Source organism: Crocuta crocuta, unplaced genomic scaffold (assembly GCF_008692635.1).
Source record: "Crocuta crocuta isolate KB4526 unplaced genomic scaffold, BGI_CrCroc_1.0 scaffold79, whole genome shotgun sequence".
NCBI lineage: Eukaryota > Metazoa > Chordata > Mammalia > Carnivora > Hyaenidae > Crocuta > Crocuta crocuta.
In genome coordinates, this window is record NW_027533329.1 from 1,892,925 (window position 1) to 1,911,620 (window position 18,696).

General features: G+C 32.4%; 1 protein-coding gene across 5 annotated transcripts in view; it reads left to right on the plus strand.

Moving 5' to 3' along the window:
- LRRIQ1 (leucine rich repeats and IQ motif containing 1) overlaps positions 1-18,696 on the plus strand; it is a 203,870-nt gene that overhangs the window by 102,821 nt on the left and 82,353 nt on the right. For 4 of the 5 annotated variants that reach the window (XM_077748144.1, XM_077748145.1, XM_077748146.1 and 1 more), the window contains exons 18-22: positions 1,044-1,133; positions 1,793-1,914; positions 2,434-2,529; positions 2,782-2,864; positions 11,131-11,232. In XM_077748144.1, coding sequence (XP_077604270.1) covers positions 1,044-1,133; positions 1,793-1,914; positions 2,434-2,529; positions 2,782-2,864; positions 11,131-11,232 — 493 coding nt within the window. Of the gene's footprint in view, positions 1-1,043; positions 1,134-1,792; positions 1,915-2,433; positions 2,530-2,781; positions 2,865-11,130; positions 11,233-18,696 lie in introns of those variants that run through there. The other variant, XM_077748148.1, reaches the window with a different exon arrangement.

An 18,696-nucleotide genomic window follows, 5' to 3' on the forward strand; every position in this document is an offset into this window, starting at 1 on the left:
AACCATATTAGATAATCCAAGCAAAAAAAAATTAGACAATTATATCCTATATTATATAACACTAGCATAACTAGTATACCATTGTCTAAATATAAAATAAATTTGATAATTACATAAATGGAATGAAGATATTTTAAGATAAAAGGTGAAGGGACTTAAAATAGGATCATTTCAAAATTTAAGTTTATAGGGGCGCCTGGGAGGCTCAGTGGGCTAAGCATCCGACTTCGGCTCAGGTCATGACTCAGGTCATGGCTCAGGTCATGGCTCAGGTCATGATCTCGCGGTTCGTAGGTTCGAGCCCCGCATTGGGCTCTGTGCTGACAGCTAGCTCGGAGCCTGGAGCCTGCTTCTGATTCTGTGTCTCCCTCTCTCTCTGCCCCGCCGCTGCTCATGCTGTCTCTCTCTTTCTCTCTCTCTCTCAAAAATAAATAAAACATTTAAATAAAAAACATCAAAATTTAAATTTATATTTTTTATCATTCACACACTTGAATTAAAGACTGTAATGGTAGGATCCATGATTTTTATGTTGCCACAAAATTCATTTTTCCATCTTTTCAGAAAATTTGTGAAATTTTTGAAAATATTAAGGAAAAGCTATCTTATAGACAGTGTACATGGAAAATTGATACTAATGTGTTAAAATAACCATAAATTTCAATAGTGAGGTTTGGTTGAAAATATTAAAATTTTCATTAAAAAGGGACAAAAGATTATGTCCCTCAGTTACATCTAGAGTTGGCTCAGAGTCATAATTATCAAATAGTTAAATACACTGAACAGTCTGCACCTCTATTTTTTGTAACATCTGAGCACTCAAACTCTCACTTCATCCAGGTTGGGGATGAAAAGTCTTCTATTTTTACAATGTTTGCATTCAATAGATGCATAACTCTCACAATAGCAAGTAACACATTTTCTTGTAAATAAAAATCCTGCTATGCTCTCTTAATATTTGTAATAGAAAAGACAATTTCAAAGACTTTTTGTAAAAGTTATGCAAACTGAATTATGTACATTAATGTTTATTATTTGTGCAGGCTGCCTTAGAGAAAGAATGGCTAGCTTTAGATTCCGCCCGCTTCCCTTCACAAACACTGCTTCTCCCACACCAGCTGCACCGGCCAAAGGTAACATGTCATGGAAATCTCTTAGTGCTCCATCTTTGTGCATTTCTTAAGGTTATGCTGTGCTGCAGTGATTAATAATGCAATTTATTGACTTGAAAAACACAATTACTTTTAGAAGCCTCTGACTTCCTCCTCATCCCCAGATGTAATTTTTCATGTAGCTTTTCTTTCGTTTGCTCCTAATTTTTTTCTTTATTTTGGATTTCTTTCAACACTTTATTTCACAGTAGCAAAAAAAAAAAAATGATATACTTCAGCTGCATATTTGGCAGTAGACTAAAATCACTAGTTGACAGCACTTTAAAAATACAAAAATATGCATTAAGAGGGCAACAGCTGAAGATTCTCAGTCAGAGGTCAATGGACTGCAATATCTGTTATTTATTTGATAATCTTTGAAGTTTTTGTTTTTTGATATTTTTAAGATCTTTGCCATTAATCAGTCTGTATATGCAAACTCTACCAAAAAACATATCCTTCACCACTACAATAAAGGACATTGATGCGTGTTATATAAATTTAATTTTATTATAATTTTCGGTTTTTGTATGTGTTTCTCCTGGGAGGCTATTGAGTAATATGCATGTAAAGTAATATGATATAACTGCTAGAATTTTTCCATCTATTTTATACTTAATATACATTATTTTTCTGATAAGTTCTCTGGACCCTTAAAATATGATGATGCTTCACTGAATTTACCAAGCCATCCAACCCAAGCATGGCTATGTAATGAGAAAGAAAATTTATTTTCATCAGAACACTCACAGTTTAATAGCAGGTAAGCTAAATTACTCTTTTAGGGGGTCAGCCCATGATGAAAGTACTACAATGATTACAAAAGTAGTAAAATGATGAATAATAGGTACAAATTTATTTGCTTAGGAGATGGAAAAAATTCAGTGTTAAAATGTAATGATTTTTACGGGGTTTTCAGTAAAAAAAAATGTGTGAGGTAGCTTCATTAAAACAACTACAAAAAATGTCAGTGAAATAAAGTCATTAAGTGTTTTAAACAAGTTAACTTTTAAATACTATGATATAGGTAGAGATAAGGATTAGAATAAAAATTCCAGGGCTGCGTTTCTTTCAACAAAGGGATTGAAATATGCTTTAAGTAATTGAAATGTAAACATTTTAAATTAATGGCAGACTTTTATTACTTTTCAAGATAAAGTTTTTCTGTAACTTAAATAGATTTTATTTCCTAGTTTGAGACAACATAAACAGCTTGTAGTTTTTTTAAGAAGTGCTGATATTCTTGAGTTGGTTCAGTTAGTGAAATTTTTTCTATCACCAGATCAGAACATAGAACTTTACCCTGGACACCTGAATCAAAGATCAGCAGAAAGAGTTTGCTAAAATCTGAAAAGGAAGAAAAAATTTCCAAAGAATGGTATGTGGTCTATTTTACACTAAAATATTAAGAAACTGAGAGACTTTAAAATTTGTAGGATAGATATTTTTCAAGACTTTAAGAATTATTAGTTTTTAAGAAACTATCCATCTGTTAAATTACAGATTTTTAAATGGAATCTAATGTTGTTTTAGTATGAGATAATTCAGATATGTGTGTTTGTATGTATATGTATATATAAATATGGTCCAGACATTTGTTTTTCCTTTATGAAATCTAATCTTTTAATAGGGGCTTTAAGGATATTGCTACTGCTCAGCAAATGTTGAAGAGAGCGCAGAAGATGAAATCAAGGAAATTAAGGAAAAAAGTAGGTGGGTAATGAATGCTCTTTGAATAATAGTGGTGTGTCTGATATTAAAAATAAATTGTTTGAAAATATTCTTTACCAAATCATATTTAATAACATTTAATAACAACCAAAATGAAATGTGCAGTTATGAATATGTCTAAGGTAATTATTCTGAAAACTCAAGCAAAGAAACTTTGAGAAAATTATGTTATTACATTAAATCATTTGTTATCCACTTAACTGCTCTTTTCATTTCCCTGTTTCTTATTTACTTTGTTATTGATTATTCTATCTATTGTGTGCCGAGAATTATGCTGTAATTTGTTTCTAAGTTAGTTGATTTCTAGAAATGTTGATTCTAGAGTGTCTGCTTCACGTGGTTATTCTTTTGTTTTTAAATTGGTTGATTATTCAATAAATTATTTCTATAAGTGTGTTTTTTTTCATGAATATTAGCTCTGAGGGCTTTACAACTTGACACTTTGGAAAAATAGTACAGTGTATATCTTCACAATTATGTAGAACTTGGGAATGTTCAGAGGGATCCTTTTTTCTCTCACACTTGATTCTTGAAATCATTCTTTCATTGGATACTTTTGATCATTTTAGTATCATTACCTAATACGTGGAGTAGTTTATAGGTGTCAGAGCAAGAAACAGCAGGTAATTATGACTTTATAATTAAAACTTCTTAAAATTATTAGCATATTGTAGATAGCTTTGTACTTACTTATAATTTTATATATATTTACTCATGGACTCATAGACTCAAATAAGTAATGTGACCCTTTTTTTTAAATTGGTTTGGAGTTTTTTTCATTCATCAGCTTCTTTTATAGATTTTAAGATTTTTTGACATTTTAATGTCAGTGAAAGGTTTTAAAAAAGTACCATTAGTCCTGAGAAAAGCACAGAATCTATATTTATCTTACAGTTCTAGCTTATTTAAATATACAAAGAAGCATTCAGAAGATTAATTTTTATCTTTATTAATTTTCCTACTTATATTTAAAAATTACTTATTATTTCCTATTTATTATTTAAGTAAAACTTACTGAAGACTCCTTCTGTTTATTATTTTAATTATTAATTCCAAAGTAGAATTCTTAGAAATGTACACATATATATGTATATATATATTTTTTTAAATAATAAGGGACGCCTGGCTAGTTCAGTCAGTTTAGTGGCCAATTTCGACTCAGGTCATGATCTCATGGTTCATGGGTTCGAGCCCCGTGTCGGGCTAACAGCTAGCTCAGAGCCTGTAGCCTGTTTCAGATTCTGTATCTCCCTCTCTCTCTGACCCTCCCCTGCTCAAGCTGTCTCTCTCTCTCTCTCTTTCTCAGAAATAAGTAAAAACACTTAAAAAAAAAAATCCAGACAAAAATCTTTTAGAGGATTGCCTAAGTGGCTTAGTCAGTTGTGTACTAAAAGTTTATACAGTTTGAAAGATTGAAATTTTAAGCATTTTTAAAGAAAATGTAGGGGTGCGTGGGTGGTTCCTTTGGTTTATTAAGCATCTGACTTCAGCTCATGTCATGATTTCTGGATTCCTGAGTTTGAGCCCTTAGTCAGGCTCTGTGCTGACAGTTCAGAGCCCGGAGCCTGCTTTGGATTCTGTCTCCCTCTCTCTCTGCCCCTCCCCTGCTCGCACTCTGTCTCTCTCTCTCTCAAAAGTAAATAAATATTTTAAATTTTTTAAAAAAGAAAATGTAAATATGTGCTCCATTTATCAACTTGCTTTGTGCCTTCCACACTCTTGTTTTATAAACTCCTATTAAGTTCATCAGGACTCAGTGAACAGAATACTATATGGCAGTTCCCAGGGAAATTAGTAATTCCAAACTCTTCACAGTAGTGAGACTTTTTTCAGTACTGAGGAAATGGAATCCAGTATAGTAAGTCAGGGAAGTTTGATAAACTTTTTTATTGCTTTGATGTATATATATTTTTTCATCTTCATTAGTATCAACAAACATTCTTTAAATAGCTGTTTTGAGAGTAATAAAAGTTTCTGAAACTGGGGAAAGTTCAGATAACAGAAGTGGCATAACTGCTGTTTCAGCCAATGTTTAACAAATAATTATTACTTATGTTCAAGGTCTATTTTTTAAAAGATATTTAAAATGTTTGTAATAGTTTCTGATAGTGAAGCTAAGGAAAAATTTCTCTTGTTAGAATCTGTCTCTGGTAATATATAGACCTTTCTTGTTAATTCTTAAAACTAAGGGATTTTTGTTGTTGAGATCATTTTTAATAAATAAGCATAGTAAATAAATGTTTTAGCGAAAGTTTTAACAAGGAATCTATGCTCATACAAAAAAAAAGCACTTAAAGGACAAAAATTAGACATAATCATTATCAGGCAAAAATCAAACCTTATTTTATCTGTCACAAGGTGGCATGAAAGGGCAATAAATGTAAAAAGACACGCAGACATACAAATTAACAACCACATTTTAAATTTAACATTTGACAGTGGCCATTAACCATGATCTGTTAGGTAAAGATCTAAAGTGGCAATTGTATAATTTTTATGAGTATCATTACTCTAACTGCATGATTGTAAACTTAGTTGCATTCTTACTACTGTGTGAGGTTTTGTCCCTTTGTTAAGCTTTTGTTTTCCATTTGTTTAATCAAAATATTATTAGATTAATGAAATAAAGGCAATTTTTTCTCTTAAATTTGAATTCTGTAATGGAAAATTTAATGATAATATTTAAATTTCTCCTCATTCTATTTCTCTACTGCCTTCTCACAGCAGATACTCAGAATAGAAATATTCAAGGTAAGATTAAGGATGAAATCATGAAAAACAAAATCAGTGAGAACTTCTCCAGTTATAATACTTTTATCTTCTCCTAGATTAATAATGTAGCACTTATGGCATTTTGTATCTGTGAGTGAATCATTTAGGACTGTACCTCTGGTTTTCTTCTTACAGAAAAAGAACTTTCTAGTTCCTTTCCAGTTTATAATTTGATCTGTGAAATCTTACTGCCTTGTTTAAATCTGCTTAAAATAATGGCCATAATTTTAAAATTTTACTCAATAATAAGTTAAAATGATGCTTTAGATGTTTCAATTCTATTAAACACTTAATAATAATTTTCAAATATACATGGATATATATTATCATATATATATATATTACATGGATAACCTGCCAATTTGAAAAGCACAAGCCACCAGAGGGCAACATTGTCCATAAAACTACTGGAGACTCTCCATCCTTGTGGGGGTAGGGAGGGTGGTGTGTGGAACACTAGAGGATAGAAACTTTTAATTAAATGGAATCAGTTATGTCCTCCAACCCAGCAAAGCTGTAATCCTCAAGGAGTGAGGCATAAATGCACAGGCTATGGAAGCTTTAATTCAAATTTCTACCATGAAAAACCTTAGCACAAGTCGCTCAGTAGCAAACCATAATAATACTTCCCATTTGTATCTTATACGTATATTTATTAGCCAGGGGATATGAGTCCACAATATTTGATTGAAGATGAGAGTGAAAGTAGGACAAAAGGCTGGGAGTCAATTATTTAAAGAAAGTTGCAGATAGAGGAGGAATACCACTGAGTTTGCTGATTAATAAAGAAGCAAGAGGCCAAGGAAACATACAGTGTAGGCAACCATCAGGGGAGACGCCGTATTGGTGACTTCTACTGGGATAAAAGAGCCCATCTGCTTTAAACAGAAAAAGCCAGAAGAGGAGGGGGAGAGGGAAGAGGAATTGATTGGAAGCCACATGATTAAGTCTAAAATTGTGAAGATTTATATTTACTTAGTTTGAGTTTGGGTTCTGATTATTGTTATTCCCAGTAAGTTATTGCTGTTTTTCTCATGATGGACATAAGCATGAACCAGTAATGACTCGCCTTCTTTTTATGAGGTTTTTATTTGTTTGTCTTTTTGTCTTCACTCTTGCCCTCGTGCACAGAAGTCATTTTAGAATTTGGTGATCTGTGTTGGAATTTAGCAGAAACCCAGGGAAGTTTAGGGTTTATAACTGCATTGGAGAGCATCATGTGCAAGATGTGAGTTGCTGGTTTACTGAAAGCATAAGAGTCAATAACCTAAAACTAATGAGCTTAATTAGTAGGAAGATTGAGAGGAACAGGGTGAGGGAAGAGAGTAAGTGCTTGGTTTTGATGGGGAATACTTCTCAGAGAGGGTAAGTTCTGAGTATAGGGACTTGGGTGGAGAGCAAGTGGTAAAAAGTTTAAGGGCTAAGAATATAAAGGACAAAAACACAATGTGGTCTTTCAACATTTATCATATTTATGCATATCACATTTTATTTTATTTTTTAAACATTTATTCATTTTTGAGAGAGAGAGAGAGAAAGAGAGAGGAGGCAGGGGAGGGGCAGAGAGAGGAGACACAGACTCTGAAGCAGGTTCCAGGCTCTGAGCTGTTAGCACAGAGCCCGATGCGGGGCTCGAACCCACAAGCAGTGAGATCATGATCTGAGCTGAAGTTGGACGCTTAACCGACTGAGCCACCCAGGTGCCCCATATGCATATCACATTTTAAATTTAATAGAGTAAAGAGTGGGATCAAGCAAGCAAGGTTAATTTAGTTCTAAAGGTAGGACTACACTAGGGATAAGAATCATCTTGCAGCTGTTTGTAACACCTAGCACAGTGTCAAGTATATATTAAGCACTCAATAAATATGTGCTTATTTTATTTCTGGGATGAAAATAGCTCAAGACTGTTGGTAACATTTAGTTATAGTCAAGAATTAAGCCAGGTAGAAACTAAGTTAGACTAACTTTTCATTATGAATTGAGCAATCATGGGCTACCACAAAGAGATCAGGTTGCAAAATGATAAGGTAAAGAATGAATGTGAAGGATCAAAAGGGACTCATAGACAGAACTGTGGCACAATGAAGTTTATTGATGATTTATTTTGTTTACTTCAGTGATTTCTAAAAAGAATTTGTAAGAATTTTAATCATGTGGCACCTGGGTTAAGCGCCAACTCTTGACTTTGGCTCAGGTCATGATCTCACAGTTTGTGGGATCATTCTTGGCCTCAGGCTTTGTGCTGAGCCTGCTTGGGATACCCTTGCTCCCTCTCTCTCTGCCCCTCTCCTGCTCATGCTCTCTCTCTCTCTAAAAAATACGTTAAATAAACTTAAAAATTTTTTTGATCAAATGTTATTTTGTTGTGCTATCAGCAAAACAATAATAAAATCCATTTGTATAGTAAGATCCTCGGGGGCCAAGACACTTCTCGCTCCCCACTGAATTTTCAGAACCTAATGTCATGTCTGGCATATGGGAGATATTCAATAAACAATGATTAACTGAATCAGCAGTAAATTAGATAAAAGTCACTAAATATATTTGACTGTGTGTATGTGTATGACTGGGCATGTATATTATAGTCATTTAAATATACGTTTCTATTTGGGAAGGCAAATTTAAATTAGTAAGTAATACTCCTTATAAAGTGACAAAATGTAGCTAGTCATTCAGACTTAACTTAAAACATATTTTAGAGCACAGCTGTACTTGGCACATACAAAAAAATGGATAATAACCAGGTTTTTATGTATGAAGTTAACAAGAATAAGATCAACCAATGAGCTAAAATTAGGACTGTGGAAACTGAAAAGAGATTATACAAGGGATGAAATAATTTTAAGGTTGTTCTAATGCCTAAATAAAGTTATGTTACTTAAAGGAGAAAATGAAGTGTTGAGTACAGAGCCACATGCTTAATAGAAACTCAACTTAGTTACTCATGGGTTTCTTTAAATATTTCATAAAGATGTATTTGAAACCTATTTCCCAGACATTGGGCAAGCCATACTGGGAGATAAAAGATTTTTCAAACAGCAACATAGACCTGCCTGTGACCTCAGAGGAGTAGATTTAAATGTACAAAACTGATATTATAATGTAAGAAAAAGGTATCACAAGCTGTACTCTTTACAATAAGTTTTTTGGCTTGTTTTTTGAGGGTAAGAGTATTTTTTGAGGGTAAGAGTAGTGTCTTATTTCACAGTGATATTTCCAGGGACTATCAAAATCAAGTGATTTTCCCTCCATCTAGAATGACTGTTTCTTGCTTTTTTATTATCTCTTTGCAATTTGAATTAATGTATGTTTTAAATAAATTAAAGGTTGCAATCAGAATCTTTTAAATTGAAAGGATATTGAACATATAGCACTGTTTATGTGCCCTTGATGAATAAAAATATCTTTTTTGAGTAAATTGACCTAGACAACTCTTATAGATATTTTTGTATGTATTCCTATTCTTGATAATAATATGAGGAAAGTGCTATTGTTTTCTCCATTTTACATATTAAGAAATCAAGTCATGGGGAGATTATTTCCCCAAGGGAGTACCAAAGAATTTATAAGAGATCTGTAGCTATTATTCTATGTGCTATATAAATAAAATGGATAAAATGAAGCCGATTATGGACCATCAATTAATATCCTATATATCTCATCTTATTCTATGGAGTATTTAAGATTGTTTCTGAGAACAGAATTTCCAAGTTGGAGCATATTATTCTTATTTTATGTTGTGGTTATATGTTCACTGGCCAGCATTTGTTGAGCACTGACACTTTGTAGACATGAGTCTTGATGCTTTACGTACATTATTTCATTAATTCTCACAGCAGTATTTCAAAGTTAATATCATTTCTCTTGAACAGAAATGAAGTGAAGGACAGAAGGGAATTTGCTCAGAGTCATACAACTAGTAAAAGTTAGGTCTTGGGTCTAACCCAGTTCTGTCGAATTGTAATGTCTTTGCTCAGGACATGCATAGATGAGCTAGAATAGCAAGAAGAACAAGAGAACATGTAGAAAAATCAGTAGGTTATAAGGTTATCGTACAGAATGTAAGCACATGGTTATCTGTCTTCCCTTACTGACTAATGCTCCTCTTGACATATCAGTATGTTTTATCATAAATGACTTAGATAATATGTAATATATGTTCTATTAAATATATAGACACTGGGTTTTTTTAAAATGTGTTATTCTTATTGATAATTTATGTTGAATTCATACAGAAGCACCCAACTCTTATAATACCTTGGGTCACATATAATTATGAGACATGCCCAAATATTGACTAATATTTTCCCTAATCTTGAGAAATATAGTCTCTGTGAACCATATAAATCATGCTTATTAATAAGGGTAAATTATTGCTAAAAGACTAATGGAAATCTTCAGTTTCCACATGCTTGAAAAAATAGCTCTGCAACTACTATTCTGTTTTTCTAATAATATTCTTAAAAATATGCTATCTTAGCAGTCAACTGAAATATGTAATTCGAGCTTTATACTATTTAAAATCTTATTTTTCTGTTTAGCATGACCCATGATATGACATTAGATATTAATTAAAGATTTTTAAGTTCTCCTTTTGCAAGATGATGTAAGATACTAAGAAATGTATGTTGCCCTTAATTGTGATTTTATGTTAACTTACTTGAAATGTATATATTTACACTCTTTATTCTACTCCATTATTTACATCACTATTTTCTTTTCTTAACAATTCTTCAACAAGCAAAAACTACAACTGCACCAAATCACCAATTTTACATTCCATAGAATCATTCCTTATCAGTAAATTATAGAGCCCTATGTTTATAACTCCTATTTATTTTGTAAAATTAATAGATTTAGAGTACTCTTGACTATAAAATGTATATAGAGTTTTTGTAAATTCTTTGCTATGTAAATATAATACATTAGGAAAAAGAGAAACCATTAATTTATCTGTAAAATTAATGGAATGATCTTTTTTGGTCTCTCCTATCAATTTTCTTGCTTACATCTCCTTTATCCCAGCTCCTCATTTGTAGCAGAGAGAAAAGTAGGGTATATGACCTTTCCTGTAATAATAACTTTCATCTATTAGCATTTATGGAAATTTTACTTTATTCCAGCAGAAATATCAGGAATTTAAGAAAGGAGCTAAAATAAACAGTAAAACAATTCCCCAAATAAAAAGATGATGCCATTACTAGAAAGTTTTTATCTGATTTTTTCACATTATTAGCCTTTCTGTGCTCTGTATTAAGTATTGGCTATGTACCTAATCAGAAAACCAAGAATACATGAATGGTTATTTACTACTTCATATTATGAAACTTTTAAAAATACCTAATTACTAATTTCACAGTGATTTATAGAGTCTGTATTATTATTTTAATACTATCATAAAAAAAATGTAGCCACTTCAGAAAAAGAATGAACCCGAGCTGAACTTTTGTCTTATCTTGCTCTTTTTGTCTAGATCCCACTGTTTGCCTAGCATCTTTCAAAAACAATGAAAATAAAGTTTCTGTTACAAAATCACCAAAGAAGGCACAGCCCAGAAGAGATGATTATCCTGAAGGTATGGTTTAATTACAGAAACATAAGTACAAAAGATAAAGACGGAGTATGGAATTGTTGAATTATTGTATCATAAATCTGAAACTAATATAGCACTGTATGTAAGTAACTGGAATTAAAAGAAAAAGTAAATGAATAAATAGATAAATAAGAGAATTTGTAGAAAAAAGATAAAGCTGGAAAACTGTATCTAAAATAAAAGTTTTAGTGGTGCCTGGATGGGTTAAACATCTGATTCTTGAATTTGGCTCAGGTCATGATTTCCTGTTTCATGGGATCAAGCCTCACTGCACTGACAGCAAGGAGCCTGCTTAGGTTTCTCTTTGTCTCCCTCTCTCTCTGCCTTCATAGTGCAGAGCCTGATGCGGGGCTCAAACTCATAAACCATGATATCATGACTTGACTCAAAACCAAGAGTCAGACACTTAACCAACTATGCCTCCCAGACACCCCAATAAAATAAAAGTTTTAATTATCAGTAGTCCTAAACACATATATGAAAAATTATGTATAAAATAAAATAAATAAATAAGTCAAATTTATAAATAAAATAAATTAAATAAAAGTCAAAATATGGCCCTTGGAGCTAAAATACTAATTTAGTGCTTTGATTCATTAAGATAGTAGTTTAGTATTTCTACCAGTGCTTACATAAATTTAAACTTCTTGTATTTTTATGTGAAAATCTTATAAAGCTGTTCATCAGTGTTACTAATTTTATTTAAATTTTGCACTAATTGATAATATTAGCCAATATCAGTGGAAGTGAGCCGATGTGGAAACGACATTCTGATATATTTACTTTACTGCCAATATACATAAATTTCATTAAATATTATAAGTTAAACTATGGAATTTTAAAAACTTTACTATTTTGAAGCTTGCCCCATTCACTCTTGGGGTGAAGGATTTATACATATAAATGGCAGATTATATTTCTGATTTCAGCATTTGGAAGAATGATGGACTTACATTATTAAACAGAAATATTTGATATTCATAATTTTATCTATACTTTTGAATTATAATTTCTAATAGGAAAATATATATTTGAATGGAAATTAACAACTTAGAATTTTTAAGACTTTTGTACATTTTAAATAAATCTTAAAATTTATGCATAATTGGGGCACCTGGGTGGCTCTGTTGGTTGTGTCTAACTTCAGCTCAGGTCATGATCTTGTGGTTTGTAAGTTTAAGCTTCATGTCAGGCTCTGTACTGACAGCTCAGAGCCTAGAGCCAGCTTCGAATTCTGTGGCTCCCGCCCTCTCTCTCTTTCTCTCTCTTTCTCTCTCTCTCTGACCCTCCCCCACTTGTGTGCACTCTCTGTCTCAAAAATAAATATTTTAAAAATTTATGCATTATTATAGCATATTGAAAATAGATTATTGATTTATATTTCTATTTAATAATGTCTCAAACAAGAAAATTTGATAAATTCCAAATTTATACTTTTCTTTAGATGCTTATTAAGTATGTAGCAGTGGAAGAAATGGGGTCTAGAATTTTCCTTATATAGCAGTAAATATATATGTAAGAAGATAGATGAAACAGGTATAGCAAATTATTGACATTTTGGATCAGTAAATAATGATATATGGAGGTTTGCTCTACCATTAAATTCTTTTTTAATATTAGAAATTTTTCACAGAAAATCATTTTAAAGATTTGGTGACCATTGAAGGTGTCAACAACCAATATTAAAAAAATACTCATCAATTAGTATTTTAACAAAATTAAAATATGTTTTCAATATAAAATAGGGCTTGGGTTTTAATCAGTTAATTTCCTTATTACAGTCTTAATTTTGCCATTTCACTGTAAAAGATAGAGAAGAAATTCTGCTAAAATCAATAATAATACCACAGCTATTACCTGTTAAATAGAAGCATTGTTACTTTAGAAAGGCAATGCCTAGTGAGATAGATAATTGGGGCATTTTTGCCCTTTTAATTAGCATGCGTCTCACAATCAAAAGAGAGAAATCTATCCCAGCCTGTTCTATAGGCTGCATTATCTTGTTCTGTGAAATGTGAAGGTGTGCTACCATCTAGAATAGTATATATATGTGTGTGTATGGTATATTTATGGATTTGTGTTCTAATATAAAATATACTAGGAATAGTTCAAATACTGATAGAAATAAAGTGGCCTGTAGGACATGGAACATTTCTACCTATGCTTCATGATATGAAGTTACATGTTTTTGTTTACTTTCCCCCATATGAAATGCATTTAGTTTACTTTTTTTTTTCTACTTCAAGTATATTTGGCATTTCATTAATTTCATTAAATAGTCATTATGTGTTATGTGGGTACCAGATATTCTAGTGACTGACAGTTAATTTCAGGGTTGGTGTTTTTTTTTGTTTTTTGGGTGTTTTTTTGTTTGTTTTTGTTGTTGTTTTTAAAAAGCTTGGCAAAAAACAGCTGTACATTGAAAAACTTCTTTTTCCTTAACTAGTATGTTTATTTCTGCCTTCTTTTAAGAGGAAAAGAATGAGGCAAAGGTAATTTGATTATTGCTGGCCAGGTTGAATCCCATGATGATTTTACCTACTTCTCTGGCCTCATGTGCCTCCTAGACTCACGCTATTTCATAAGTGGACATAAGGGCCAGTCGGCTTCCACGTGAGTAGCCTGACTCACCCCAGCTTCCCAGTAAAGGGCACATTTTAAAATCAGGCCTTTTGAGATCTAATTTCTGTAATATAAAATGCACCAGATTTAAGAGTGCAGTTCAACGAATTTAAATATATTTGCTCTCATTTTAGAACATTGGAAGGACTTTTCACTTAAAAATTTCAAATTAAAATTAATAGTTGAATATGTTACTCCCCAAAGTGAAGGAGATCAGACTTAAATTTCATTGTAGGTTTAGACTGAATGATTCTATTTGGAACAGTCTCTCAGCACAATAGCATGACAGCATTGTCTTATAATTTCCTTGATTTTGTTGAAATTAGATGATACTTGATTATCATCAGTGGGTCAAATATCAAATTAGTATGATTATTTGATGATTTCTCCCTATAATTCTCCCTATAATTTCCACTTAGTTATAATAACATTGTCTGATTTTTTTAAGGTTAAATTTAAAAAAAACTTTCTTCTCCACTTTGCAATATTATCTGTGGGGGGCTTCCAGCATTTCTCTTATAAATCATACTAAAATTATTTGATTATTATTGCTGTTTTTTTTTCTGAATGTCACTAACAGGACAGAGAGGATGCTACATATCCTTTACTAGGCAAAGAAAAATACAGTTAAATGTGAGGAATATTTGATGAAATATGAAATAATATTGAATGACACACCATGTTTTACAAAGTATCTTTCTATTTTGTGATAACACGAAATATTGACAATTTTCGTCTAGTTGCTAGATTTAGGGCTTTAACCAAATGCAGGCTGAGGAACCTTTGACCACACCTGTTCCCAGGGTAACCTCATACACGTGCAGTGTGTGAAGTATCAGTCAGTGACTCCTGTGAGACAGAGCTAAGAGTCTGAAGACATTACAGATTCCCCATTGGTTTACTTGATTTATTTGTTTATTTATTTATGATTTATTTAATGTTGGATTACTGTTTTTCGCTTACCCTATATACATTCTGAAATGTATATGTAAACCTAGAATCAAACTATTTAAGAAAAAAGTAAAGACTAATTATTGAATTAGGCACAACTCTGGGGAATTAATAGCCGATTTTGTTCTTTATTCCTTTCTCATAGCTTGCATTAATATAAGTTAAGCAACAGTTTAGTACCAACGTGGTGATAAATGTCTAATTTGTGCCATATAGTTAGTTCCTACCTCATCTAATATTATTATTAATAGTATTATGCAATGGGATACTACATGGCAATGAGAAAGAATGAAATCTGGCCATGTGTAGCAACATGGATGGACCTTGAGGGTATTATGCTGAGCGAAATAAGTCAGGCAGAGAAGGACAGATACCATATGTTTGCACGTATAGGAGGATTAGGAGGAACTTAACAGAGGACCATGGGGGAGAAGAAGGGGGAAAATAGTGGGGGAGAGGGAGGGAGGCAAACCATGAGAGACTCTTGAATGCCTAATGCTGAGAACAAACTGAGGGCAGATGGGTGGGGGGAGAGTAAGGGGGGTGAAGGGCTTGGAGCAGGGCACTTGTGGGGATGAGCGCTGGGTGTTATATGGAAACCAACTTGACAATAAACTATTTAAAAAATAGTATTATGATTCTCTAACATTATTAAGGGCCAAATCTGTTAGACTCTAAATGTGACCATATTTTAAATCACCTATTTTAATTTTCAGATAGATGAGAACATCTCCACACAGCCCAAAAGCAAACACTATATTTTTGCTTCATTTCTTATTATTTATACATAAATTAAGTGACATTCTTGCCATAATATGCTGAAATTTTAAAACTTGCTACTTCTAAACCAATGCCAAATTCAGACTTTTGGCTTTAGCCAAGGAAGGAAGCTAGACAAGCCAGGAAAAAAATTGGATCTGGCCCAACAGCTTTTTCAGAGAGGCAAGTTTTGTCTCAGCTCCTCCATTCACTGGGACATTTTACTTGATTTTAATGTCAGGTTTTCTTAATTCCCAGTCTGGTGCTGTCATCACTAGCATGCTTTCTATTTCTCCTCTTATAAAATTGAAGATTTACACATACCATATGTCCTTTTACATCATAGATGTTCAAATATTTTTGTATTAAATTTTTGAGCATTGAAGACATTAAAAGACCTTTAACTTCTATAATTTTTACTTCAGAGCATTTCTAGCCAAACCATCTTCCTTTGTGGTAGTTTTTTATTGTATGATTACAAGCATTTTCTCTTCTAGCTTTCTTCCTTTTAAAACCAACTTAAGGCACAGAATCATGTTACGTAGATTGTTTTAAAGTGTACCTTGTATTTCTATAGTTGTATAGTTGTATAGAGTACTTGCTATTAGTGCCAATGTGATTAGGTATTAAGAATACCTGATGTCATGCTCTAAAGAAGAGATGTTTGCAATCTTATATCTACTGAGCAAGACTCCACATAGTCAAAATAGACAAGGTTATGAATATTCATGAAATGCAATCTGTCCATCAGTATCTCAGTTTGCAATAACGACCATACTTCAAATTACTATTTTCTTAATAAATTTTAAGCTCCATGTATCTCTTTGGTATTTACAGCCTTTAGGATAACACCTAATGCATAATGGATGCTTCATAAACTTTTTTAGTGAATAAAAACACAAAGGGCCATGACCTTTAATACTTTCAAATGTAGATGGAGCTATAAGATGCTTGTATAACATCTTTGAATATGCTGCTTCCTTTGATGATCTGGACTCACTGTCCTATCCATTGCAGGAAATCTCTTCACTTGGCTAATTCCTGTCATCTCAGACATTACTCCTTTAAGAAAATTTTTCAGTCCTAACTTATACACCACTTACTGTGTTCCCATAGTAACCTGAATAAACTTCTATCTATCATATAGTATAAAATATAACATAACATAACATAATATAATATAATACAATGTCATATAATACAGTATGATAATAGCCTCTTTACTCTTGCTTGTCACTCACTACTTGTACAGGCATTGTTCTATGTGCTTTACCTATAGTAAGTAATGAAATCCTCACAACATTTTAAGGTAGGAAACAAAACTTCATTTTTATTAGAAAACTGAAAATCTGCCTGTACTTACAAAGAGTTAAAGATCAACTAGTAAAATCTTGTCTAATTTTTGTATGAACATTTTTATTTCTCAACTTAACTAATAGAAAAGGATCTGGGGAAAGAGTCAATAGAAATTGGAAAGTAAGTGGGAAGCTCAACTTTAGAGAATATTGAAGGTCGAGTGCTATATGTTAACCTCCTGTGTAAAATTTAATATAGTGGCTTTTTATATAACACAAGTATTTAAAATCTTCCCATGATCTCTCATTGCTCTTAGAACAAAAGCTATACTCCATATTATGGCCCACATGACTGTAAATGTCAAGATCCTTTTCAGTTCCTCAAATATGATAGAAAGTTTTTACTTTGAGTCTTTTATGCTTTATTGTTTTGCCTGGAAACTCTACTCTCCACACTTTGCATGTGACTCTCTCATTGTTTCTTTTGTGTTTCCAGTCCCAGGAGAGGGTTTTCTCTTACAACACTACCTAAGTAAATTTTACCTCTCTACCCACTAAGTCTCTCACACAGCACCTGCTCCATTCACGGCATTTATCCACTATTATCCTATTTAATTTAAATTGTTACTTACATGTTGTGTTTCCACTAATAGAATGTAAGCTCCACGAAGGGTGAACCATATCAGGCAGATCTTCTTTAGTTATATCCTTAGCACTTAGAAGAGACCCAGGTATATAATGAGCACTCAATAATATTTGAATAAGAAAGAAAAATATGTGTGTGTCATACTTATAATTAAAACTCCCTAAATATATTCTAAACAGTATCATGCTATTTTTTAATATAAGGTTGAGAATCATTTTAATTTTCTACAGAAAAAAATATGGATTGTGAATTCAGTCCAGTAAAGCATGAAACAAACTATAAATACTTAAAAAAATTATCTGTGGAGGGGTGCCTGGGTATGGCTCCATTGATTAAGCATCGACTTCAGCTAGGTCATGATCTCGCAGTTTGTGAGTTCAAGCCATGCATCCAACTCTGTGCTGACAGTTCAGAGCCTGGAGCCTGTTTCAGATTCTGTGTCTCCCTCTCTCTCTGCCCCTCCCCCGCTCACACTCTGTTTCTCTCTGTCTCAAAAATAATAAACATTTAAAAAATTTTAAAGTAAAAAAAATTATCTGTGGATAAGGGGGATTCAGGAAATGGTAATCCCGAGTTAGAGAAAAGCTAATTAACCTCTCCTTTATTCACATTAGTTATAAAGAGTTTGTATTTTCTATTTTCCCCACAAATTTAGCCAAACTAGAATATTTATTATACATTTTATAGTGTATGTATATATACCTTATGTACTGATGATTTACATATACATATATACTTTATATGCATTTTGTGTATGTGTGTATATGTATATATAGTGCATATATGATTTAAAAAGGGGAAAGGATTTCGGAGCTCTTAACATTCTTTGAAATAAACCATGATATGTAGTTAGTTATGAGATGTTAGTTTATTTTCCATTAAAAAATACAAGAGGACTTCTACTTCTGGTAAGAGAAGACTATGTAATTCAAAACAACCCTCCTGCAGAGAACAACTTTATTTTTTATTTAGTTTTTAATGTTTATTTATTCTTGACACAGAGAGAGAGTGTGCTAGCAGGGCAGGGTCAGAGAGAGGGCGAGACAAAGAATCTGAAGCAGGCTCCAGGCTCTGAGCTGTCATCACAGAGCCTGATGCAGGGCTCGAACTCACTAACTATGAGATCATTACTTGAGCCAAAGTCGGACGCTTAACTGACTGAATCATCTAGGC